Genomic DNA, 24,514 nt, shown 5'->3' on the forward strand with positions numbered 1-24,514 from the left:
GGAGCCAAGGGTCCTGGACTGTGAGAGGGACGTCTGACTGCTGGCAGGCAGACATCCCTTGAGGGGTCCTGGACTGTGAGAGGGTGCAGGCCGGGCTGAGGCCCTGCCCCCCTGCACTGGGCCTCTAGTCTATCCTATATAATGAAAGTCTAATATGCTAAATGTCCAGTCGTCCGGTTGTCTGTTCATTCAAAGCGTAACATGCTAGTGATATGTTAAGGCCACTCAACTGCTCCCTATGATGTGCACTGACCACCGGGGGGCAGACAGTCGATCGGTCGACCATTCGCTATGATGTGCACCGACCACCGGGGGGCAGACAGTCGATCGGTCAACCATTCGCTATGATGTGCACCAACCACCAGGGGGCAGGCACTCAATGCAGGAGCTTTCCGCTGGTGGTCAGTGCGTTCCCACAGGGGGACCACCGCTCAACCAGAAGACAGGCTCACTGCTGGTGAGCGCAGCAGTGGTGGCAGGAGCCTCTTCCGCCTCCATGGTAGTGCTAAGGATGTCCAACTGACGGCTTAGGCCCGCTCCAGCCCACTCAGTTGGACATCCCCCGAGGTTCTCCTGGACTGTGAGAGGGTGCAGGCCAGGCTGAGGGGACACCCCCCTCTCCCCCTCCACCCCCCGTGCACTGGGCCTCTAGTATCCTATATAATAAAACCGTAATATGCAAATTGACTGAGCGGCAGAACAACCAGTCGCTATGACAGGCACTGACCATCAGGGGGCAGACGCTTAATGCAGGAGCTGCCCCCTGGTGGTCAGTGTGCTCCCACAGGAGGAGCACCCCTCAGCCAGAAGCCGGGCTTGCTGCTCCTTAGCACTGCCTTGGAGGTAGGAGTGCTCGCCAGCTGTGAGCCAGGCTTCTGGCTGAGCGGCGCTCCCCCTGTAGGAGTGCACTGACCACCAAGGGCGGACATCCCTCAAGGGATCCCAGACTGCAAGAGGGCACAGGCTGAGCTGAGGGACCCCCCCCCTGCCCCCCCAGTGCATGAATGTCATGCAACAGGCCTCTAGTTGTGTGTGTGTGTGTGTGTGTGTGTGTGTGTGTGTATAAATAAAGCCCAGCGACCAGAATGGCCAAACCACCGGAACCACCAGTAGCTATGACGCGCATTGCAGCAGCCAACTGGCCTAATCTGGGCCCCGATTGGCCCCTCCCTCCTCCGCCCCCCTGGCCAGCCAACCTCCCGTGGCCCCTCCCCCCTGCTGACCCGGCCTGATGGGCCCCCATTGGGGTGGGCCAGCTGGACCCCACCTGTGCACATATTCGTGCACTGGGCCTGTAGTACCCAGTAAAATTTACTATGTTGTTAAAAACCCATTTTCATTTTGGAGTAAATTTAGAATCACAGAATGTTAGAGCTAAAAGGAACTTTTGTAGTCTTTGGTGGGTCACTTAACCTCACTGTGCCTGATCTTGAAATTAATTATACTTGCCCTATATGGTTATTACGAGGGTTAAATGAGATAATGTGTTGGTTAATTAATTTAGCCATAATTTGCCGAATTCTTCTTTTTTTTTTTCTTAGAATTTTTACTTCTTATGTGCTATCCACTATTCTAAGTTCTTTATTAATTAAATAAATTTATTTAACATTATTTGGTACAGGTATTGCTATTTCTCAGATGGGAAAACGGCGGTACAGAGAAATAAGTAAATTGTCCAAGATGATTCAACTAATAAGTGACAAAAGTGGGATTCTAACCCATGATGTTTATTTCCACTTATAAATAAATGAAATGCTTGCTAAACTGTTGGAACATAAACTAAGATGTTGACCATGTACTTCCATGCTTATTGAAAAACTTAGTTGCTATAGGGATGTGAGAGTTATAACTGTCTGGAAAGTCATGCAAAATGGTTATGAAAGTTGCATGAATAGTTGCAAAAATAAATATCCGAAATGCACTCATAGCATTAGTAGAAGATTTAAAAACCATATCTAGTAAATAAATCTATAATTTATTTTTAATTGATTGGACTTTGCAAATGCTTGCTTGGCCTGTTAGAAATTCTGATACTTCTTGAGTATCATAGGATCACATATTTTCTGATGATTGATTTATGGCTCTCATATCAGCTTTCTTTGTAAATACAAATGAAAATGGAATTTCTATGAAACATTGGGTGGATTCATCAATTCTTACAGCAAACATTTATTGAGCATGCTTTCTGACTGTTCTAGGTACTGAGGTACATCATTGAACAAAACAACATCCTTGTTCTCATGAAACATATTTTAGTGGTGGAGGGATATATGTCAATGAAAAATAATATGAAGAAAGTTAAAGCACATATTGAATGAGAATGATTGGGACAATATGCTTTTAGATAGAGTGATCAGAGTAAGCTTCTGAAGAAATTGACTAGATATTAGAATAAATATAGCAGCTAACCCTGCTTTGGGGAAGATGTTCTAGGAAGAGGGACAATAAGGAGAGTAATGTGGGTGTAGCACACAGTAAGGGGAAAGTGGTAGAAGATAAGGTGAGACAGATACAGAGTTGAGTTGGGGAATGGAGTCCCTGTTCAGGATCATGTTCAGCCTTGTAAGCCATCGTTAGGACTCCGGGAATTGGGAAACCTTTGAAAGGTTTTCAGCAGAGTAGTGACACGATATGACTTTACTTGAACATTACTCTGGCTGCTGTTTGACAAATAGACTATAAGGGGCAAGAGTGGAAGCAAAGAGGGCTTATTTGTCATGGTTTTTGACTGTCCAGAGCCTTCTGAACCTTGCTGTGTTTGGCCCATTTTCAGCCTTATGAATTCCATCTCCCTAATTCTGATTCCCAGCCTTTCATTTGCAACTAGGACACTGGCATGTAAAATGGTGTTCTGAACTAGGCTCCTCTAATCAGAAACATCACTGTAGACATGGATTCTGAACTGAGCAGACATGTTTGCTAAAGTTTTGCCAGAATGCATCTTTCAGACAATTAAGAAATATTTTTTCCTGTATTTCTGGTACAAAGGTGACATTGGAGGGGCAGAGCAGTGTTGGTGTTTTCACATGAAGTTTTGGGGTATTATGGTATATACTACTGCCTTCTGGGGACACCTGACTAGTCTTAATGAAGTAAAAGTGATAGAGGTTCCAGTATTATTGTCAAGTAATAGAATATTACTTCAAGTAGGAGAATATTTTATGAGAATTGAGTATTATAATGGAGAATGCTTTAGTAATTATGGAAAAAATCTAAAGATTCTGGGTCAAATTTCCTTTGTAGGATTTGCAGGAAACACAAAATCTTGTATTCCTATTTGTGTCTGGTACTACTTTGATATTAGAGAAGCAATGATATTGTTAGTATTAGGGCATATGTATTTTTGGATTGATGGAATTTGGGAGAGTCTAGCAGGTAACAGCATCAGGAATAGAGTAGTTGATTAGGAATTAGAGTAGACAAGTATACAGCTTAGAACTAGGGAATCAGGAAGATCTGTAACAAGAGGAGAATAGATATAAAGGTGAGTAGATCAGAGGTCAAGCTCTGTTCAGATAGAGTTGAGATGGGTGAATATTTAACTGCATCAGTGAGATTTGATGATAGAGCTGCATTCTACTCCTATTTTTTGAGCTTTTGACTGGTTGCTAGAGTATAAGAACAAATCTCAATTGAGTAGGTCCAGACTCTGCATGTGAGAACAGGCAGTTTTGTGGTGTCTGACTGAGCTAAGTAATGCAAGGCTTGGAGATTGGCATGGATTCCTGTAGAGTAAACTGTGCCAATTTCAGTCACTAGCTGTGGAAATCAAGGGTATACATACATATATTTTTGGTCTATAAAAAGTACATTCTTTGGTATTTCTTTACATGTTTTTCCATATCTTAGGTAGATGTCAGTTTAGGTTTTGAAAGGTCCCTGCCATGTGCTGTGTTTGATAATTTTTTCATTTTCAGTTTTTTGTACTCACATCAGAAATGTGAATGGTGACTTACCTTGCTTATGATAAGGGTAATAGAATTATTTTAGCAAAATCATGAAGTCATTGAAACCAAAATTATCTCCTTGGTTATTGCCTCCTATTTGCTCTGTGACCTTGGGCTTTTTATATATCTCTCAAACCTCAGTTTTCTTTAAAATGGATTGATAGTTCTTACTTTATGGGTAGATTAAATGAAAATGTGGAATACTGGGCTTGGCAGATAGAATGTGCTCAATAAAGTTATATCCAATTTATAAACATCATTTAATACTTAAAGTTTATTAAGTCAGGATATTTTTTATACATAACAAGTATCAATGTACATCTTGAAAAAAACAGAATACATTTAAAAAACAAAAGCATATGTAGTTTTGGAATTTTAATTTTTCATTTAAACATGTGAAGCTTTTTTTTTTTTAATAAATCTTTATTGTTCAGATTATTATAGTTGTTCCTCTTTTTTCCCACCATAGCTCCCCTCCACCTAGTTCCCACCCTACCCTCTGCCCTTACCCCCTCCCCCCCACCCAACTGTCCTCATCAATAGGTGTACGATTTTTGTCCAGTCTCTTCCTGCACCCTCCACACTCCTTTCCCCCTGAGAATTGTCAGTCCACTCCTTTTCTATGCCCCTGATTCTATTATATTCACCAGTTTACTCTGTTCATCAGATTTTTTATTCACTTGATTTTTAGATTCACTTGTTGATAGATGTGTATTTGTTGTTCATAATTTTTATCTTCTTCTTCCTCTTCTTAAAGAATACCTTTCAGTGTTTCATATAATACTGGTTTGGTGGTGATGAACTCCTTTAGCTTTTTCTTATCAGTGAAGCTCTTTATCTGACCTTCAATTCTGAATGATAGCTTTGCTGGGTAAAGTAATCTTGGTTGTAGGTTCTTGGTATTCATCACTTTGAATATTTCTTGCCACTCCCTTCTGGACTGCAAAGTTTCTGTTGAGAAATCAGCTGACAGTCGTATGGGTACTCCCTTGTAGGTAACTGACTTTTTTTCTCTTGCTGCTTTTAAGATTCTCTCTTTGTCTTTTGCTCTTGGCATTTTAATGATGATGTGTCTTGGTGTGGTCCTCTTTGGATTCTTTTGTCTGGGGTTCTCTGCGCTTCCTGGACTTGTAAGTCTATTTCTTTTACCAGATAGGGGAAGTTTTCTGTCATTACTTCTTCAAATAGGTTTTCAATATCTTGCTCTCTCTCTTCTTCTGGCACCCCTATAATTCGGATGTTGGTTCGCTTGAAGTTGTCCCAGAGGTTCCTTACACTATCTTGATATTTTTGGATTCTTTTTTCTTTTTGCTTTTCCGGTTGGGTATTTTTTGCTTCTTCGTATTTCAAATCATTGACTTGATTCTTGGGATCCTCTTGTCTGCTGTTGGATCTCTGTATATTATTCTTTTTTTTTTTTTTATTTTTTTATTTTTTTATTTTATTATTTTTTTTAATTAAATCTTTATTGTTCAGATTATTACATTTGTTCCTCTTTTTCCCCCCATAACTCCCCTCCTTTCAGCTCCCACCCCACCCTCCACCCTCACTCCCCACCCACTGTGTTCATCCATAGGTGCATGATTTTTGTCCAGTCACTTCCCGCATCTCCCACACCCCTTTTTCCCCCAAGAATAGTCAGTCTATTCCCTTTCTATGTCCCTGATTCTATTATAATCACCAGTTCATTCTGTACATCAGGTTATTTATTCACTTGATTCTTAGATTCATTTGTTGATAGATGCATGTTTGTTGTTCATAATTTGTATCTTTACCTTTTTCTTCTTCTTCCTCTTCTTAAAGGATACCTTTCAGCATTTCATATAATACTGGTTTGGCGGTGATGAACTCCTTTAGCTTTTCCTTATCTGTGAAGCTCTTTATCTGACCTTCAATTCTGAATGATAGCTTTGCTGGATAAAGTAATCTTGGTTGTAGGTTCTTGGTATTCAGCACTTTGAATATTTCTTGCCATTCCCTTCTGGCCTGCAAAGTTTCTGTTGAGAAATCAGCTGACAGTCGTATGGGTATTCCCTTGTAGGTAATTAAGCCTCTTTCTCTTGCTGCTTTTAAGATTTTCTCTTTGTCTTTTGCTCTTGGCATTTTAATGATGATGTGTCTTGGTGTGGTCCTCTTTGGATTCCTTTTGTTTGGGGTTCTCTGCGCTTCTTGGACCTGTAAGTCCATTTCTTTCTCCAGGTGGGGGAAGTTTTCTGCCATTATTTCTTGAAATAGGTTTTCAATATCTTGCTGTCTCTCATCTTCTGGCTCTCCAATGACTCTGATATTAGTCCGCTTAAAGCTGTCCCAGAGGCTCCTTACACTATCTTCACACTTTCGGATTCTTTTTTCATTTTGCTTTTCCAATTGGGTGTTTTTTGTCGAATCTTTGGTTTGATTATTGTACTCCTCTGGTCTGCTATTGGGTATAATATTCTTTATTTCAGTCCGTGTATGCTTACTTTCTAATTTCTTTATCGTAGCATCGAGGGTCTCATTAGTTTTCGTGAGGCTCTGCACAAATTTATGGCAAGCCCTCAAAATTGCGATTCTTAGCTCCATATCCTCCATTTCTGTCATGTTTCTTTGTCTCCGCATCTTTTATGCTTTCTTGGTGCACCCCCTTGTGGTCTCTGTGCGCAGTCTTGTTCTAGCCAAGCCTTAATTGTTGTAGTTAACACTAGAGGGATTTGACCCCCAGGCCGGCTGGCTATAGGAATCAGCTGTACGGAAAACGTCTGCCTTCTGGGAAGGCGCTAATCCAGCCTTTGCCTGAGGCGATCGGCAAATGGCTGTGCGCAGGCTTTGGGCGGGGCGGGATCAGCAGGGCGGGCCGCGGGAGCAGTTATGGCCACGCTCAGTCCCGTTCCCAGAGGCTCTGCTTCTCAGAACCCCGGCAGCCGCTGCAAACCTCGGAGAGAAAGTTGCCCTCAGGTTCCAACTGATGCCGGATAATCCCGCTTCTCCCGTTTGAGTCTGGGTCCCTAGAGACTCGCCCGGATCTGGAGCCCAGAGTCTGAGACTCACTCCCGACAGAAAACGACAACCGCGCCCTCAGCCACCAGCCCGCTTTGCGCGCGCACCTCGGTACCTTTGTATTTTCCACACTGCGCCGCCTCTGAGCCTCGATTTGCTGTTCTCTTTCCTTCTAGTTGTAGAGTCTCTCTTCAGCCAGCCTTCCTGTGGTTCTGGGTGATGTCCGTTCAGTCTTTTAGTTGTATTTTTGAAATGGTTGTTTGCGGCAGCGGTCTCCGGTGTTTACCTACGCCGCCATCTTGGTCTCCCCCAAAACATCTGTATATTATTCTTTATTTCAGTCAGTGTATGCTTAATTTCTAGTTGGTCCTTTTTCATATCCTCGAGGGTCTCACTAAATTTATCGGCGGTTTCTAGAATATTCTTGAAAAACCTTATAAGTGTGGTTTTGAACTCTATATCCAGTAGTTTGCTTTCCTCCATTTCTGTCATTTGTGATCTGTTGCTTTGTCTCCACATTCTGGCTGCTTCCCTGTGTTGATAGAGTGCCTTTCTGTGCTAGGTGTCCTATAGGGCCCAGTGGCTCAGCCTCCCCAGTTACCTGAGGTGGACACTCTTGGTGCACCCCTTTGTGGGCTTTGTGCACAGTCTTGTTGTAGTTAAGCCTTGACTGTTGTAGGTATTACTGGGAGGAATTGACCTCCAGGCCAATTGGCCGTGAGAATCAGCTGTGTCTATGGTGGGAGAACTTCTGTGCTGAAGACACCCTTCTGGGGCCAGACTTGCTTCAGTGGGGCTTTGGTGCTCACTGAGTCTGCCCTCTGAGTGTGTCCCTTATGGATCTGAGGAGTTGTAATCTGGATGATTCCACTCTGACCACTGGGTACACGGGCTCTTGGGTCTCTAAGGAGGTGCTAATTTAGCCTCTGCCTGAGGCTACCCAGCAGGAGCTATGGAGAGATCTGCAGATTCCTCTTCTTTCTTTGGGGTTTGGAGGTGCCCAGATGAGGCCCAGCTGTGAAGCAGCGCAAGCTGCTGTGGGGCCTTGGGCCTTCTTTTGGATGTTCTGGGTCTCTCTGACCCAGCTGCAGTTTGTTAGGTAATTTTAGATCTCAAAGGGCCAGGTCATTCATATGCAAAAGCCTCTGCTAGCAGCTTGGGTGGGGCGGGGTCTCAGAGAATCAATAGGGCGGAGCAAACAGCTATTGCTGATCCTCAGTCCTGCCCTAAGAGGCCCCAGGTCTCAATGTCCTGCGGTAATCACTGCAAGCACCTCTGAGAGAAAGCTGCCCTTGAGTTCCGACCGATGCCAGACAGTCCAGTTTCTCCCCATGTGAGTCTGGGTCTCCAGAGACTCGCCCGGAAAAGGAGTTCAGAGCGGGAGCGTGTGTCTCCCTCCCAATTGAAAAAGACAACCGTGTCCTCAGTTGCCAGTCCTTTCCGCGTGCGCCTCCGTACCTCTGCATTTTACTTCCACATCTCCTCTGAGTTTCAGTGTGCTTTTCTCTTTCCTTCTAGTTGTAGAATTTCCACTCAGCTAGCCTTCCTGTGGTTCTGGATGATGTCCGTTTTGTCTTTTAGTTGTATTTTTGAATTTGTTGTGGGAGGCAGCAATTTCCGGTGTTTACCTATGCCGCCATCTTGGTTTCTCCCTGATTTCTACCTTTTAAAATTTACGGAGAAAGGAGAGGATCAAATGGAGAGGTGGAAGTTACACTCACGTCCTCCCAGGATCATATTAAAATTACAGCAAAATCATAGAACAATGAACCTGGATAACCATCTGAAGACTAGCTGAACTGAAGTCTTACACCTAAGGATATATAGAAGAAGCCACATTGAGACTGGTAGGAAGGGCAGAGACAAGAAAAGGGCTGTCACTGCACCTACATGTGGGGATTGAGAATCTGGAGGTTTATTTCAGCTGCAGAGGTGGCCCCCCCCCCCCCCCCCCCCCCCCCGAAGAGCATGGGTCTCAACCCCATACTGGCTCCCCAGCCCGGAGCAACAGTGCTGGGAAGAGGAGTCCATATAACATCTGGCTGTGAAAATCATTGGGGATTCTATATGCCAGGGTGAAATGTGGGACTGCTGGAAACCCAGGTACCCTATTAAAGGGCCAGCCCACAAAATTTCTCTTGCAGGCACTCACCTGGGCTCTGGAAGAGTGATGGCAGCTCATGGGACTGGAGCCATACAGGGAGAGATTGGGTTTTATGCTTGCAGTGAAAGGGCTGGAGGACAATGTGCTTATGCCGAGTCCTTCTCCCACACTTCTCACAAATGCTATCTTTCCTGGGTCCAGCACTGCCTTTCACATGGCATCAACCTGGGGAGATGCAATAACTGTATCTTTCTGACTTTGAGGACCCATCCTAGCCAAGCTTGCACCCTGTGGAGGAGTCTGTTGGCTGCAGCCAGCCTGGGCCCATGTTGCAGTCCTTTTTGAAAAATTCTTGAGGAAATCTGGGCAAACTCATGGGGTTTCAGAGACTGAGTTATGTGACTTTAGGGTGAGGGCCATTTCCCCCAAGTGCCCCCACTGATGTTATTGTTCTGTTTTGGTACCTCCCCCCACCCCAGTGGCAGCCTGGGGAGATGCACTAGCCCCACCCTGCCAATTCCCTGAGGCCCTGCCCCATCATCAAGATGTGCAGACTCCAAGAAGATGGCGGTTGCCATTGGTGTACACTGAGACTTTGTCTGAGTGGCCTTAGATGCAGTATTGGTGCCAAGTTTGAATCTGCATCAACCTGGGGAACACCACTCGCCCCTACCTGGTGACTCACTGAGAACTTGCTTCATGCGGTTCACATACTGCCAGAGCTCTTTCAGCAGCTGAGCCTAATAGGCAGCTGGCAGGCAAAGGCAGATTTCGGGATGTCTTGGGCATTTTGCAGACCTGTCCCAGGCATTGTACTGGTGGAAGTTGGCTTTGGTCTGCAGCTTGGCCCCTTCCCCAGGGACCCAGGCCCAGCAGAGGCAGCCACCAATGTGGATCACTTACTAGCTTTTAACAAGAAATTCAGGGCTGGTCTCATTCAGTGTTTGATGTGGACCTGTGCAGGAGTCCGTCCCAAGGGGCTCTAGAACCAACTCAGTGGCTGGCTTCAGACCACATCAGATCATGGACCAATTAGCACCACAAGTGGCACAACTTAAGGGAGGTCACAACAGGCATCAGAACCTGCAGGGGGGAATTTTACTTCATGGGGTCATACACTGTGGTTGGGATCAGTCTTCCCAGTTAGCCAACCTGAGGGTCAACACCACCCATGGATGGGCCAAGAGCCATCAATCTCAACTACAATAGGGTAGCTCACATACCCCACACAAGGACACTGTTAGTGATAAGGTGATAGCACTGCTGAGCCCCACAGGATACCAATTATATAATCCCACCCTACCAAAGCTGGGAGACATAATAGATCTATCTAATACATAGAAACAAACACAGAGAGGCAGCCTAAATGGGTAGACCAAAAAACGGCCCAAATGAAAGAACAGAGGAAATCTCCAGAAAAACAACTAAATGCAATGGAAATGAGCAATCTACCAGATTCAGAGTTCAAAACAATGTTTCTAAGGATGCTCTAGGACCCCAGGGGAAGAATGAATGAATTTAGTGAGAACTCTAACAGATAGTAAGCATAAGAAAGGACATTGAAACAATAAAAAAGAACTAGTCAGAAATGAAGAATACAATATCTGAAAACAGAAAGCACCCAAACAGAGTAGCAGAAAGAAAAAGAATGAAAAAAATGAGGATATTATAAGGGACTTCTGGGATAACATCAAACATAACATTCACATCATAGGGTTACCAGAAGGAGAAGAAAGAAAGCAAGGTATTGGAAATATATTTGAAGAGACAATGACTGAAAGCTTCCCTAATTTGATGAAGGAAAAAGATGCAGAAGACCAGGAAGCACAGAGTCCCAACAAGATGACTTCAAAGAAATCCACACCAAAACACATCATAATTAAAATGGCAGAGTTTGAAGACAGAGAGAATCTTAAAAATAACAGGAGAAAGGCCATTCGTAGGATTGAAGTTGTCTCAGAGTTACCTACAAGGAGCTCCAATAAGGCTATCAGTTGATTTCTCAATAGAAGCATTTTATTTTATATTTTTTACTATTTAAATCTTAAAAAAAAAAAAAAAATATATATATATATATATATAATTGATTTTTTACAGAGAGGAAGGGAGAGGGATAGAGAGTTAGAAACATCGATGAGAGAGAAACACCAATCAGCTGCCTCCTGCACACTCCCCACTGGGGATGTGCGCGCAACCAAGGCACATGCCGTTGCCCGGAATCGAACCTGGGACCTTTGAGTCCGCAGGCTGACACTCTATCCACTGAGCCAAACCGGTTAGGGCATTAAATCTTAATTGTTGAGTGTATTACAGATGCCCCCACCCCCCCCTTTCTCCCCTCCATTGTCTTACTCCACCAAGCTCCTGCCCCACCCCAGGCCTTCACCACCCTATTGTTTGTGTCCATAGGCAACACAGGTATGCATATAAGTTCTTTGGTTAATTTCTTTCTGCCCCTCCCCCATCCCTCTGAGATTTGTCAGTCTGATCCATGTTTCCATGCCCATGTTTCTATTTTATTCATCAGTTTATCTTGTTCATTAGATTCCTTGTTCATTTATTTTGATTTTTAGATTCAATTGTTAATAGATACATATTTATTGCCATTTTATTGTTCATATTCTTAATCTTTTTTCCTCCTCCTCGTTCTCCTCCCCCTTGTCCTCCTATTCTTCCCTCCTCCCTCTTCTCCACCTCCCTCTCCACCTTCCCTTTCCTCTCTTTCTCCTCCTCCTCCTCCTCCCTTCAACATTTCCTGTAATACTGGTTTGGTGGTGATGAACTCCTTTAGTTTTTTCTTGTCTGGGAAGCTCTTCTAAATGATAGCTTTGCTCTGTAAAGTAATCTTGGTTGTAGGTTTTTGCTTTTCATCACTTTGAATATTTCTTGCCATTTCCTTCTGGCTTGTGTAGTTTCTGTTGAGAAATCAGCTGACAGTCACATGGGTTCTCTCTTGTACGTGACTGATTAAACTGCTTTTCTCTTGCTGCTTTTAAGATTCTCTCTTTGTCTTTAACCTTTGACATTTTAATTATGATATGTCTTGGTGTGGGCCTCTTTGGGTTCATCTTGTTTGGGACTTTCTGTGCTTCCTGGACTTGTAAGTCTATTTCTTTCACCAGGTAGGGGAAGTTTTCTGTAATGATTTCTTCAAATAGGTTTTCAATTTCTTGCTCACTCTCCTTCTGGCACCCCCATGATGCAAATGTTCATACAATTCAAGTTGTCTCAGAGGTTCCTTTTTTTATTTGTTTGTTTGCTGTTTGAATTGTTGATTTGATTCTTGGCATCCTCAACTCTATTGTTGATTCCCTGTAAATTATTCTTCATTTCAGTTAGTGTATCCTTAATTTCTGACTGGTCCTTTTCATGTCTTTGATGTTCTCACTAAGACCCTTGAAATTCTCACTAAGTCCCTTGAAGTTCTCATTAAGTTCCTTGAGCAACCTTATAACCATTGTTTTGAACTCTGAATCTAGTAATTTGCTTGTTTCCATTTCATTTAGTTCTTTTTCTGGAGATTTCTTCTATTCTTTCATTTGTGACGTTTCCTTGCCTCTGCATTTTGGCTGTTTCCCTATGTTTGTTTCTGTATATTGGGTAGAGCTGTTATGTTTCCTGGAATTGGTAGAGTGGCCTTGTATAGTAGGTGTCCTGTAGGGCGCGGTGGCTCAGCCTCCCCAGTCACCTGAGCTGGGCACTCCAGGTGCATCCCTGTGTGGGCTGTGTGCTCAGTCTTGTAGTTGAGCCTTGATAGCTGTTGGCGTCACTGGGTGGGATTGACCCCCAGGCCAATTGGCTGTGAGGACTTGCTGTGATTACAGCAGAAGAGCTGTTGTGCAGGTGACACCCCTATGGAACAGGACTTGATTTAGTGGGGCTTTGGTGCTCACCGAGTTTGCCCCTTGAGTGTGTCGCTCATGGATGTGTAGAGTTGTAATCTGGTGTGGTCTGAAGCTGTTTATAGGGTGCACTTGTTCTGGGGCCTCCTGAGAGATGCAAAGTCATCCACAGCCTGTACCTTGTCTGGGGCCACCCAGGACAAGTTACAGAGTGATTTGCAGATGGCTGCTACTTGTGTTGGGCTTGGAGGTGCCCAGGAGAGGCCAAACTGTGAACCAAGGCAGGCTGCTGTAGTGCCTGGCCTGCGACTGCTTAATGAGAGGTATGGGATGTGCTGAGATCAGATGCTGCTCATTTGAGAAATTTTAGGAAAGTCTAAAGCCTGAAACAGGACAGGCCATTTATATGGAAAAGCCAGTGCAAACAGCTTGGGTTGGGTAGGATCTTGTAATTACCAGGGCAGGGCAAACAGTGTGAGCCAGGTTGATGTAGACTCAGATATGCCATCTGCCAGTCAGCTCTGTGGTGGGGGAGGTTTCAGTATTCAGTAGGAACTCTGAACACTTTTGCTAACACTTTTGTGTGGGAGAAAGTTGCCCCTGAGTTTTTGTCCTGATGCCAGACAATTTAGTTTTCCCCCGTATGTCCCTGGATCCTTTCAAGCTGCTGCCCCAGCACTGGAGCTCAGAGGAAGTTAACTCTGAGTAAGTCCCTGCACTGGCCCTTTAAGAGGAACTGTTTGGTTCTCTAGCAGCCTTTGTGTCACAGCCACAATCTCCGCTGTTTTGTATAGCGTGAAATTACAGGACTTCTCTTCTCAGCACTGGAACCCACCCTGGGTTGAAGGGTTTGATGTGGGGCTGGGACCTCTTGCTCTTCACGGGAAGCCTCTGCAGCCGAGATATCCCTCCCAATTAAAAAAAGTGACACACGTGGGTTTTGGACAAGCTTGTTTTGCACCTCCACTCCTCCTGCCAGTTTCAGTGTGCTTTCTTCTTTAATTCTCTAGTTGTAGGACTTCCATTCAGCCAGATTTCAGGTGGTTCTGAATGATGGCTTTTCTATATTTTAATTGTAATTTTGATGTAGTTGTGGGAGGATGCGAGTACCACATGTACTTACGCTGCCATCTTGGTTACTCAGTAGAAATATTTTAGGCAAGAAGGGATTGGCGTGCAATAATCAAAGGGATGAAAAGCAAGGACCTACAATTAAGACTACTCTATCCAGCAAAACTACCATTTAAAATTGAAGGAGAAATAAAGAGCTTCCCAGATGAGAAAAAGCTAAAGGAGTTCATCACCACCAAATCACTGTTTTTAAAAAGTACATATTTTACTTAATTTTTTTTTTCTTACAGCGAGAGTGAGGGAGAGGGTGAGATAGAAACAGTGATGAGAGAGAAACATTGATCAGCTGCCTCCTGCACGCACCCCCTACTGGGGATTGAGCCCATAACCGGGGCATGTGCCCTGGCCAGGAAATGAAACAATGACCTCTTGGTTTATGGGTCAACCCTCAACAAGTGAGCCATACCGGCCATGCTCAAATGAGTATTTAAAATTTTTTTAAAATTTATATATTGATTTTGGTGGGGTGGGGGGAGAGAAACATCAATTTGTTGTTCCACTTATTTATGTATTCATTGATTGCTTCTTGTATTTGCTGGGACTGGAAATCAAACATGCAACCTTGGTGAATTGGGACAATGCTCTAACCAACTGAGCTATCCAACTAGGACACCACCAAACCAGTATTACAAGAAATGTTAAAGGGACTAATTTAAAAAGAAGAAAGAAAAAAATTGGGGAACATAAATATGCAAAAAGGGGAAACATAAATATATATAATAAAATGGCAATACATATGCACCTATTAATAGTCACTTTGAATGCAAATGGATTAAATGCTCCAATAAAAAGACATAGGGTAGCTGAATGGATAAGAAAACAAGACTTCTATTTATGTTCTCTATAGGAGATCGCCTCCAGATCGAAAGGCACACAGATCAAAAGTAAAGGAATGGAAAAAGATATACACATGGAAACGAAATGAAAGCTGGGGTAGCAATACTTTTATCAGACAAAATAGGCTTTAAAAGAAAGGTTATAAAATAAGAGACAAGGTCATTACACAATGAAAAAGCGGTCAGTCCAATAAGAAGATATATATAAAGGAGATATTGATGGGCATAAAGGGAGAGATCAACAGTTATCTATATAAAGCCCTAATATGCAAATCGACTGAACAGCGGAATGACCAGCAGATTGACTGGTTGTTATGATGCGCACTGACCACCAGGGGGCAGATGCTCAATGCAGGAGCTGCCCCCAGCCCGCAGGCCCCAACCAGCAGCAGTGGTTGGGGGCAGGGCTGGCAAGCAGTGCCAGGCCAGCCAAGGTGGGTGCCCCCAGAGGGAGGCGACTGGTGGCAACTGCAGGGGTGGAGCTGGCAAGCGGGTGGTGCCAGGCTAAGGCGGGTGCGAAGGGGGCTCCAATCACCCTGCCAGTCACCCCACACATTGGCCCTGATCGCCAGCCAGGGCTAGGGACCCTACCTATGCACGAATTCATGCACCGGGCCTCTAGTGTAGTTATAATAGGGGACTTTAACACCTCATTTGACATCTATAGATAGATCTTTCAAACAAAAAATCAACAAGGAAACAGGGGCTTTAAATGACATTAGAACAGATGAATGTAACTGATGTTTTCTGAGCATTTTACCCCAAAGCAGCAGAACATACATTCTTTTTAAGTGTACATGGCACATTTTCCAGTATAGACTACATGATAGGCTATAAAACAAGTCTCAGTAAATTTAAGAAGATTGAGATCTTATCAAGCATCTTTTCCAACCACAGTGGTATGAAACTAGAAATCAATTCCAAGAAAAAAAGAATTGAAAAGTACACAAACATATTGAGACTAAACACCATGTTATTAGACACTAACGGGTTAACAATGTGATAAAGTCAGAAGTAAAATGATACCTTGAGACAAATGAAAAAGAAAAGACAACAACCCCAAATCACGCTACCTGATATTAAACTATACTACAAGTCTGTAGCAATCAAACAGCATGGTACAGGCATAAAAATAGACATATAGATCAATGGAACAATAGAGTACAAAAATAAACCCATGTCCATATAAGCAATTAATATTTGACAGTGAGTAAAGAACATACAATAGAGTAAAGGCAGTCTCTTCAATAAATGGTGCTGGGAAAATTGGACAAATACACACAAAAGCAAAAACAAAAACTTTCTTACACCATATACAAATTGGTAGTTACAAAATAGTCACGGGCTTGTAAAGTACACCATAGGGAGTATAGTCAGTAATAGCTGTATGGTGCCAGGTGGGTACTTGAAATATTGGGGGCGCGGAACCACTTTGTATAGTATATGATTTCTAAGCACTATGCTATACACCTGAAAGTAATAGAAAATAATGTTGACTCTAAATTGTAGTTGAAAAATAAAACTTAGCGCCAAGACCGGTTTGGCTCAGTGGATAGAGCGTCGGCCTGCGGACTGAAAGGTCCCGGGTTCGATTCCGGTCAAGGGCATGTACCTGGGTTGCGGGCACATCCCCTGTGGGAGATGTGCAGGAGGCAGCTGGTTGATGTTTCTCTCCCATTGATGTTTCTAACTCTCTATCTCTCTCCCTTCCTCTCTGTAAAAATTCAATAAAATATATTTAAAAAAAAAAGAAAAAAAAAAAAGAAAAATAAAACTTAGGGAAAAAGAAAAAGAAAAATTATGGACACGTGCGTTATGGCCTAGAAATAAGATCTATTATCTTGAATACTTCATATGTCCTTGAAAAGAATATGTATTCTGTTATTGGGTGGAAGGTTTTGTGGATGTTTTTTGGGTCAAGTTGTTTGATAGTTTTCAAGTTTTCTATGCCCATATATTTTTGTGTATGTATTGAGTGAATTATTATGACTTCCTACTATAATTAAGATTTGTCCTTTAGTTCTGTCAGCTTTTTATTCATGTACTTTGAAGTTCTACAGTGGAGCCTTGACTTACGAGTGTCCCGACTAACGAGTTTTTTGAGATACCAGCTGTCTCTCTGTTGAATTTTTTGCATTGAGTTGACAGAGTAATTTGAGTTAATGAGCTCCTTAACGAGCTCGGTCTCGGAACGAATTAAACTCCTAAGTCAAGGCCCCTCTGTGTTATGTGATACACATTTGGGATTGTTATGTCCCATTGATGAATTATGAAATGTCCTTTAAATCTCATAATTTTTTTGGTTTGTTTTGAAGTTTACTTTGATAATATATATTATAGCGAGCTACTCCAGCATTCTTTGGATTAGTGATAGGATTTTATAACTTTTCTCATCTTTTTTTACTTTAACTCATGTTTATTTTTGTGTTTAAAGTGTCTTTAGGCAGTTTGTATTCATACTTTCCTTTTTTAAAAATAAAATTACGTATTTAGGTTATTTATTTTTAATATAGTTATTGATATGGTTGAGTTTAAAATGACCATCATACTGTTTGTTTTTTGTTAGTTCCATCTGTTTATAGTTCTTTTGTTATATGCGTCTTCTCCTACATTTATTAGGATGAATTTATTTTGTAAAATGATTCTATTTTATCTGCAATTGGCTTATCTGATATACCTGTTTGTTATACTTTTTAGAGGTTGTTCCTGGGCTGTACAGTACACATCTATAACTTATTGTATGCCTTCAAATAATATAATAAACCACTTCATTTATAGTATAAGTGTACTTTCATTTCTCCTGTTCTCCTTTTTGCTTCTGTTGTCATACATTTTTAAAAAATATATTTTATTGATTTTTTACAGAGAGGAAGGGAGAGGGATAGAGAGTTAGAAACATCAATGAGAGAGAAACATCGATCAGCTGCCTCCTGCACACCCTCTACTGGGGATGTTTCCACAACCAAGGTACATGCCCTTGACCGGAATCGAACCTGGAACCCTTCAGTCTGCAGGCCGACGCTCTGTCCACTGAGCCAAACCGGTTAGGGCATACATTTGTATTCAATACATGTCATAAATGCCACAATACATTTTTTAAAATGTATCCTGGCTGGTGTGGGTCAGTGGTTGAGCGTTGACCTAGGACCAGGAGGTCACAGTTTGATTCCCAGTCAGGACACATGTCCGGGTTGCAGGTTCAGTCCCCGTTGTGGGGTGTCCAGAAGGCAGCTGATCAATGATTCTCTCTCTTCATTGATGTTTCTATCTCTCCCGCTCCCTTCCTCTCTGAAAAAAATAAAAAATAAATAAAAAATTTAAAAAATTGTAGTCACTTAACTTTTTAAGAGGTTGAACAATGAGAGGAGAAATCTCTTATTTTCTCATATATTTATCAATTCTGGCAATAGTCTTTGTGTGAACACAGATTTTCTTCTGGTTTCATTCAATTCTGTGTAAAAAAGCTTCCTTTAACATTTCTTGTAATGCAGATCTACTAGCAATGGATTGTTAGCTTTGTTGTTTGAAAAAGGGCTCATTTCCCCCTTCCCCCCCTTTTATCCTCATTTGTGAAAGATATTTTTACTGGATATAGATTCTTAGATTGAGAATTTTTCTTATACTTTAAAAATGTTGTTGTATTATCTTCTGACTTACATAGAGTTATGCTGTCATTTGTACTTTTGTCCCTCCATTTAGTTCTTTGGTTCTAACCCACCCACAGCTGATTTTCAGCCATTAATTTATGATTTGCCTCTGTGTGGTTTTCTTTTATATTCTTCTTAGGATCTGTTGAGTTTCTTGGATGTATAGATTTATAGTTTTATCTTTCCCTCCCCCCCTCAACATGTTTCTTTTCCTGTATGTTCTTTAACACTTGGAACATATTTATAATAACTGTTTTAACCTCTTTGTATGCTAATTCCATTATCTATAATTTCTGTTTCTAATGTCTGATTATTTTCTCAATTATGGTTGAAAAATATATTTATATTTTTCTGATTTTTTTATATGCATGGTAGTTTTTGATAAGATGTAGAGCATTCTGATTTTTACTTTTTTGTGTGTTTGGTTTTTGTCTTCTTTAAACACTGTTAGACTGTTTTGGTGTACAGTTAAGCTACTTGGAATCAATTAAATTCTTTGGATGTTTGCCTTTAAACTTTGTCAGGTTAGCTCCAGAGCACCCTTTACTTAGTCTGTGGCTAATTTTACCCCTATGAATACACTGCTTTTTCCCTGAGGGCTATACCCAAAGCTTTATATATTACAGGTCTTCCTTCTTTGGATAGTAGGAATTTCTTAATATCATCTAAGACTGATTCCAGTTTGTTCAGGATTGTTTCCAAATGTTTTTTGTTTCTCAATTGGGTTCTCTTTTGTTTTGCTCTTATTGTTTCTTTCATTGTTTTTGTTCTAGTATGTTTGGACAGTATTATGTTCATGGTTGTGTGGCTCTTCTCTGTCCTTTCTTTTTGCTGTGATATAATGTGGGTAATTGCCTTTTTTCCTTGTCTCCGAGACCAGCGTATTTTTTTCCCTTCAAGTCATAGTTTGAGGGACTGATTATTTTGTATTTTACTCTTTTCTTCAGTCATGGGACCATGATTATATACAACATTTTCGAGAACTCCAGAACTCTGTTCTCTTTGGGAATTTTAAAAAGTGAATTGTATGACTTCTGAGGGTTAGGGGCAGCATCAGGAGTCCAGTGTGCTAAGCTTTTCCACTTTATCATTATAGTTGACTGTATACTTCCTTGGCTGCTTGTTTGAGAGATTATACCATCAGGTTTCAGCCAGTGTTGTATTAGTACACTGGCTCTCTTGAAAACAAGAAAAACATTTTCTGATTTGTAACCTTTTTTGATTTTAGTGGTGTAAATACTCCTCCCATTGCTGTTTTCAAACTGCCAGCATAATGCCACTGAACAGAGTTGGGGATAGAATTGGAATTTATGCGCCTGTTTCAGCTCCATAAACACTGGTTATATCCTTTTCTTCTGTAGTTTTAATTCTTGAGGATATTTCTTAAGTGAAAGACTAGACTGCTTTTTATAGTTTTGTTTCTTTTTTTTTTTTTTTTAATATATTTTATTGATTTTTTACAGAGAGGAAGGGAGAGGGATAGAGAGTTAGAAACATCGATGAGAAAGAAACATCGACCAGCTGCCTCCTGCACACCTCCCACTGGGGATGTGCCTGCAACCAAGGTACATGCCCTTGACCGGAATCGAACCTGGGACCCTTCAGTCCGCAGGCCGACGCTCTATCCACTGAGCCAAACCGGTTTGGCATAGTTTTGTTTCTTTATTTTCATGATTCCCCCTTCATTTTACTAAGTATTGGGTGAGAAAAGTTATGTAATAAAGTTTTAATACATGGTCTTATCTTCAGTGTTTTTTAACATTACTGAAATTATAAACACTGATATTTATTTAGGTATAGTTAGCACAGGAACATAGATCTTATATAGAAGATAATAATGAAGTATACTTGATAACTCTATGTCCCTGGGTAACATTTTAAACTTTCCCAGTTAAACCCTGTGAATTATGTTTTATTTCAGTTACAAAGATTCAGAAATCATTACTCAGGTCCTTTGCCAGTAAAAGTAAACATTATGTTGCTTGAGAAATTTCTTTGTGTGTGGGACAGAGAAAAGATGACTTTGTTTAATAACTCTCCCAGTTTTGTTCCACCCATGCAAATAATTGAGCTTTTATCACATGTGCTTCAATGGCACAGCAGTAGTTATTGTTCTAAGTTATCAGAAGTGGCCAAATGCTTTATCTGACTGTGATAGTGTCAAAATACTTACAAACCCACAATCTTTTTCGTATATGGGACAATGCTCCAACCAACTGAGCCACCCAGTAGGGGCCCCAACTCATTTTTCACTCTGATATCAAAACTTAACAAAAACAGTAAGTACAAGAAAACTACAACCACTGTCTCTCATGAACATAGATAAAAATTCTAAACAGAATTATAGCAAATTGAATTCCCATGACTATGTGGGTTTTATTTCAGTAATGCAAGATTGGAATAGCATTAGAAAATTAGTCAATTTGCTATATATTTTTAAAAAATATATTTTATTGATTTTTTTACAGAGAGGAAGGGAGAGGGATAGAGAGTTAGAAACATCGATCAGCTGCCTCCTGTACACCCCCTACTGGGGATGTGCCTGCAACCAAGGTACATGCCCTTGACCGGAATCGAACCTGGGACCCTCTAGTCCCCAGGCCAACGCTCTATCCAGTGAGCCAAACCGGCTAGGGCAATTTGCTATATTAATAAACTAAAAAGAAAAAACCCAATATAATCATCTTAATTGATGCTGACAGAGCAGGTGACAAAAGTCAACATTTGTTCCTGATAGTTTTTATCAGCAAAATATGAAGAGAAGAAACCATTCTCAATTTGATAAAAGACATCTAAGACAAACCTATAACTAACATCCAAACTTGTGTATGGTTGAAATTTTCATTACAATGAGTTTTTAAAAAATGTATGTACATCTAAGACAGACCTATGGCTAACACCCAAATTTTTGTGTATGGTTGAAATTCCCATTACAACAAGTTTAAAAAAAATATGTGAAAGTAAAGTATTAGGATTAGTGAGAAAATTATTTCATACATATTTGTAGATATTTGAATGATCATGGAATCATAATAGAGCTAGAATGAGCCTTTAAGATGATTCTAATTCAAAGTGTTTATTTTTCATAGGTCAATACGGAAATCCTTTAACTAAATATATTAGACATTATGAAGGATTATCTTATGATGTGGATTCATTACACCAAAAACACCAGCGTGCCAAAAGAGCAGTTTCACATGAGGACCAGTTTTTACGTCTAGATTTCCATGCCCATGGAAGGTGAGTAAATTAATTGCTGACTGTATTTGAATTTCATCTCTATTCAATCTAAGTTAAAAGAAGAAATTTATATTCTTAATTTACCTTTTCTAATGGAAAGGTCCTTATTTAGAAATTTGGCCTACACTGGAATTTGGTATATACATTAAAAATGTTTTCCTATAAAATGTATTACCCTTTTTATATTGTTAAGGAAACAGTCATTTAAATACTTTTAAATTTATGAATTAGATCCTCTATTGTGTTATTAGAAGATATGTCTTTAAAGAAGATTTTATGGTAGAATTATGGGAGAATGATTTCTTTTTTATATACAAAATGTGTTTTTTACTAGGAGATGGAATAAAATCTTGGTGCCATTTAAAAAAAGAAAAGATTTTATGTTCATAGTTTTCCACTACTTTTTATGTGTTTTATGGTCAGTGTATCTGTTTCTGGTACTAATAGTGAAGGTACCTGGTTGTATGCCATTGAATAAGTCATTTAATATCTCACAAACTCAATTTCATCAGCTCTAAAATGACAACTTGTAGATAGATTGCTTACATATTGCTCAGTTCTCAGACAGAATTGTTAAGGGATAAAGAACAGGGGCCAAGGGGGAGAGGTAAAAATCAGTTATTAGTGTTCGTTGTGTTCCAGGTGCATAGATACCTTATATACATTTTCTTATTTAATCCTCTGAACACCCAAACATGGTAAATGTCTTTTTATATCAGAGGAAATTAAGGAAATTTTAACTTCTTTAAAATTACACAGCACAGATTTGGCCCAGACCTGGCTGACTTAAACCCCATTTTTTTTTTTTCTTTCTGTCTGTTAGGGGTACTTAGATACAAAATTTTTGAGTATTCTTGTCAGACTCTCTTACTTGCCTGCTGTAATTAGTAAATTTACTCCTTTTGTACTTTTTTTTTACTGGTGTAATCTTGATTTATTACTCACCTCTTAATAGGTTTCCCCACTTCCACTCCATTTATCATTTAAACTACATGCTATGAGATGACTCTTCCTTAAATGCTTCCTTTTTCATGCCAGCTTATTGCTCTGAAGTCTTCAATTTACAATTATTAGCTAGATTTTTTAACTTGGCTTTCAGTATTCTCTGTAAATTAAATCTAGTCTAATATTCTAAACTTACTCCACTTCCTAACATTGTCTGTTTCACCCAGAACGATCTTCTGATTGCTTTTTAAGCCAGGTACAGTTTATTCTGTGTCATTTATCTTAAATAATTTTCACCATTTTTTAATGCGCAGTTCAAGTTCTACTTCTTTGAAGCTTTATCTACACCTTCCTTGGAACTTTTAAATTACTTCTCTGTATTACTCACATTATATTCGTTCTCTCTTTCTTTTCATGCATGTATTTCTTGTTTATTTTTCTATGACAGTGTTTTTATTCCTCACAGGCAAAGAACCTGGCTAATACTTAATGTGTCATTGTTTACACTTATAGTACAGATGCTTAAGAAGTATTTTAACGGATGAAAAGGCAGATAATAAGAAATGCTATGAAACAAAGTATTTTGTACATGGAAATAAATGTATTGTTAAATTAACTTATTTTCCATATTGCAATGTAATGATCATTGTAGAGAAAAGTATTTAAGTTATAAAATCTTCTACTTTGATTTTGAAGGAGGGAAAAAGATTCAATTCAGGGTCTGTTTGTTTTCTAGGTAAAAATTTTAGTGGCATCATTTCATTTAAGTTTTTATGACCCTTAACTTCAGATATTTTAAAATTACTCATCCTTTTTAAGCACCATGAAATAATATGCAAGCATTAAGCCTCCCTAAGTTTTTAGCCACCACCTCAAAATAAATTTAATACTCTATTCCACATATAGTGGGGATGCCAAAAGGAAAAGTGGAGATTCTAGCTGCTTTTGATTTGCACACTACATTCTTGCTACATGACTAGGTCTTTATTAGATCTATCACACAACTCATATTGAGTATGTGGAGAAACCAATTCCCTACCTCCTTTTGTATTTTTGCCTGTGTATGTGTGGGTGAATGTGTGTGTGTGTGTGTGTGTGTGTGTGTGAGAGAGAGAGAGAGAGAGAGAGAGAGAGAGAGAAATGTTAGAGAGAGACATCGGTTGTTTTCCTCCCGCATGTGTCCCAACTAGCACCGGGGGGATGAACCGGCAACTCAGGTACATGCCCTTGACTGGGAATCAAACCCGTAATCCTTTGGTGCATGGGCTAACGCTCTAACCTCTGAGAAAACTGATTTTCAATTTCTCAGCAAAGCTAAGATGTGTTTTTATCCTAGTATTTTTTATCAAAAATGTGGTCAATAATCTGTAAAAGGCATAAAAATTTCCTTTGATGGTTCCTGATTGGAGTTGGGTTAGTCTGGAAGTGTCTTGGGCTTTATTTATTTATTTATATTATTATTATTACTATTAATATTTTTAAAAATATATTTTATTGATTTTTTTACAGAGAGGAAGGAAGAGGGATAGAGAGTTAGAAACTGAACAGCTGCCTCCTGCACACCCCCTACTGGGGATGTGCCTGCAACCAAGGTACATGCCCTTGACTGGAATCGAACCTGGGATCTTTCAGTCCACAGGCCAACGCTCTATCCACTGAGCCAAACTGGTTAGGACACCATTAATTTTTTTTTTTTGAATGTATTTTATTGATTTTTTACAGAGAGGAAGGGAGAGAGATAGAGAGTCAGAAACATCGATGAGAGAGAAACATCGATCAGCTGCCTCCTGCTCATCTACTGGGGATGTGCCCGCAACCCAGGTACATGCCCTTGACCGGAATCGAA

General features: G+C 40.5%; 1 protein-coding gene across 1 annotated transcript in view; it reads left to right on the forward strand.

Annotated features, from left to right (window-relative positions):
* Positions 1 to 24,514, forward strand: part of ADAM10 (ADAM metallopeptidase domain 10) — a 165,145-nt gene that overhangs the window by 19,017 nt on the left and 121,614 nt on the right. The window contains exon 2 of the mRNA XM_070421866.1: positions 21,573 to 21,723. Within this exon, the coding sequence (XP_070277967.1) occupies positions 21,573 to 21,723 (151 nt within the window). The remainder of the gene's footprint in view (positions 1 to 21,572; positions 21,724 to 24,514) is intronic.

Source organism: Myotis yumanensis, unplaced genomic scaffold (assembly GCF_028538775.1).
Source record: "Myotis yumanensis isolate MYYU_CA2020_CCGP unplaced genomic scaffold, mMyoYum1.0.hap1 SCAF_1, whole genome shotgun sequence".
In the NCBI taxonomy this organism is placed as follows: domain Eukaryota; kingdom Metazoa; phylum Chordata; class Mammalia; order Chiroptera; family Vespertilionidae; genus Myotis; species Myotis yumanensis.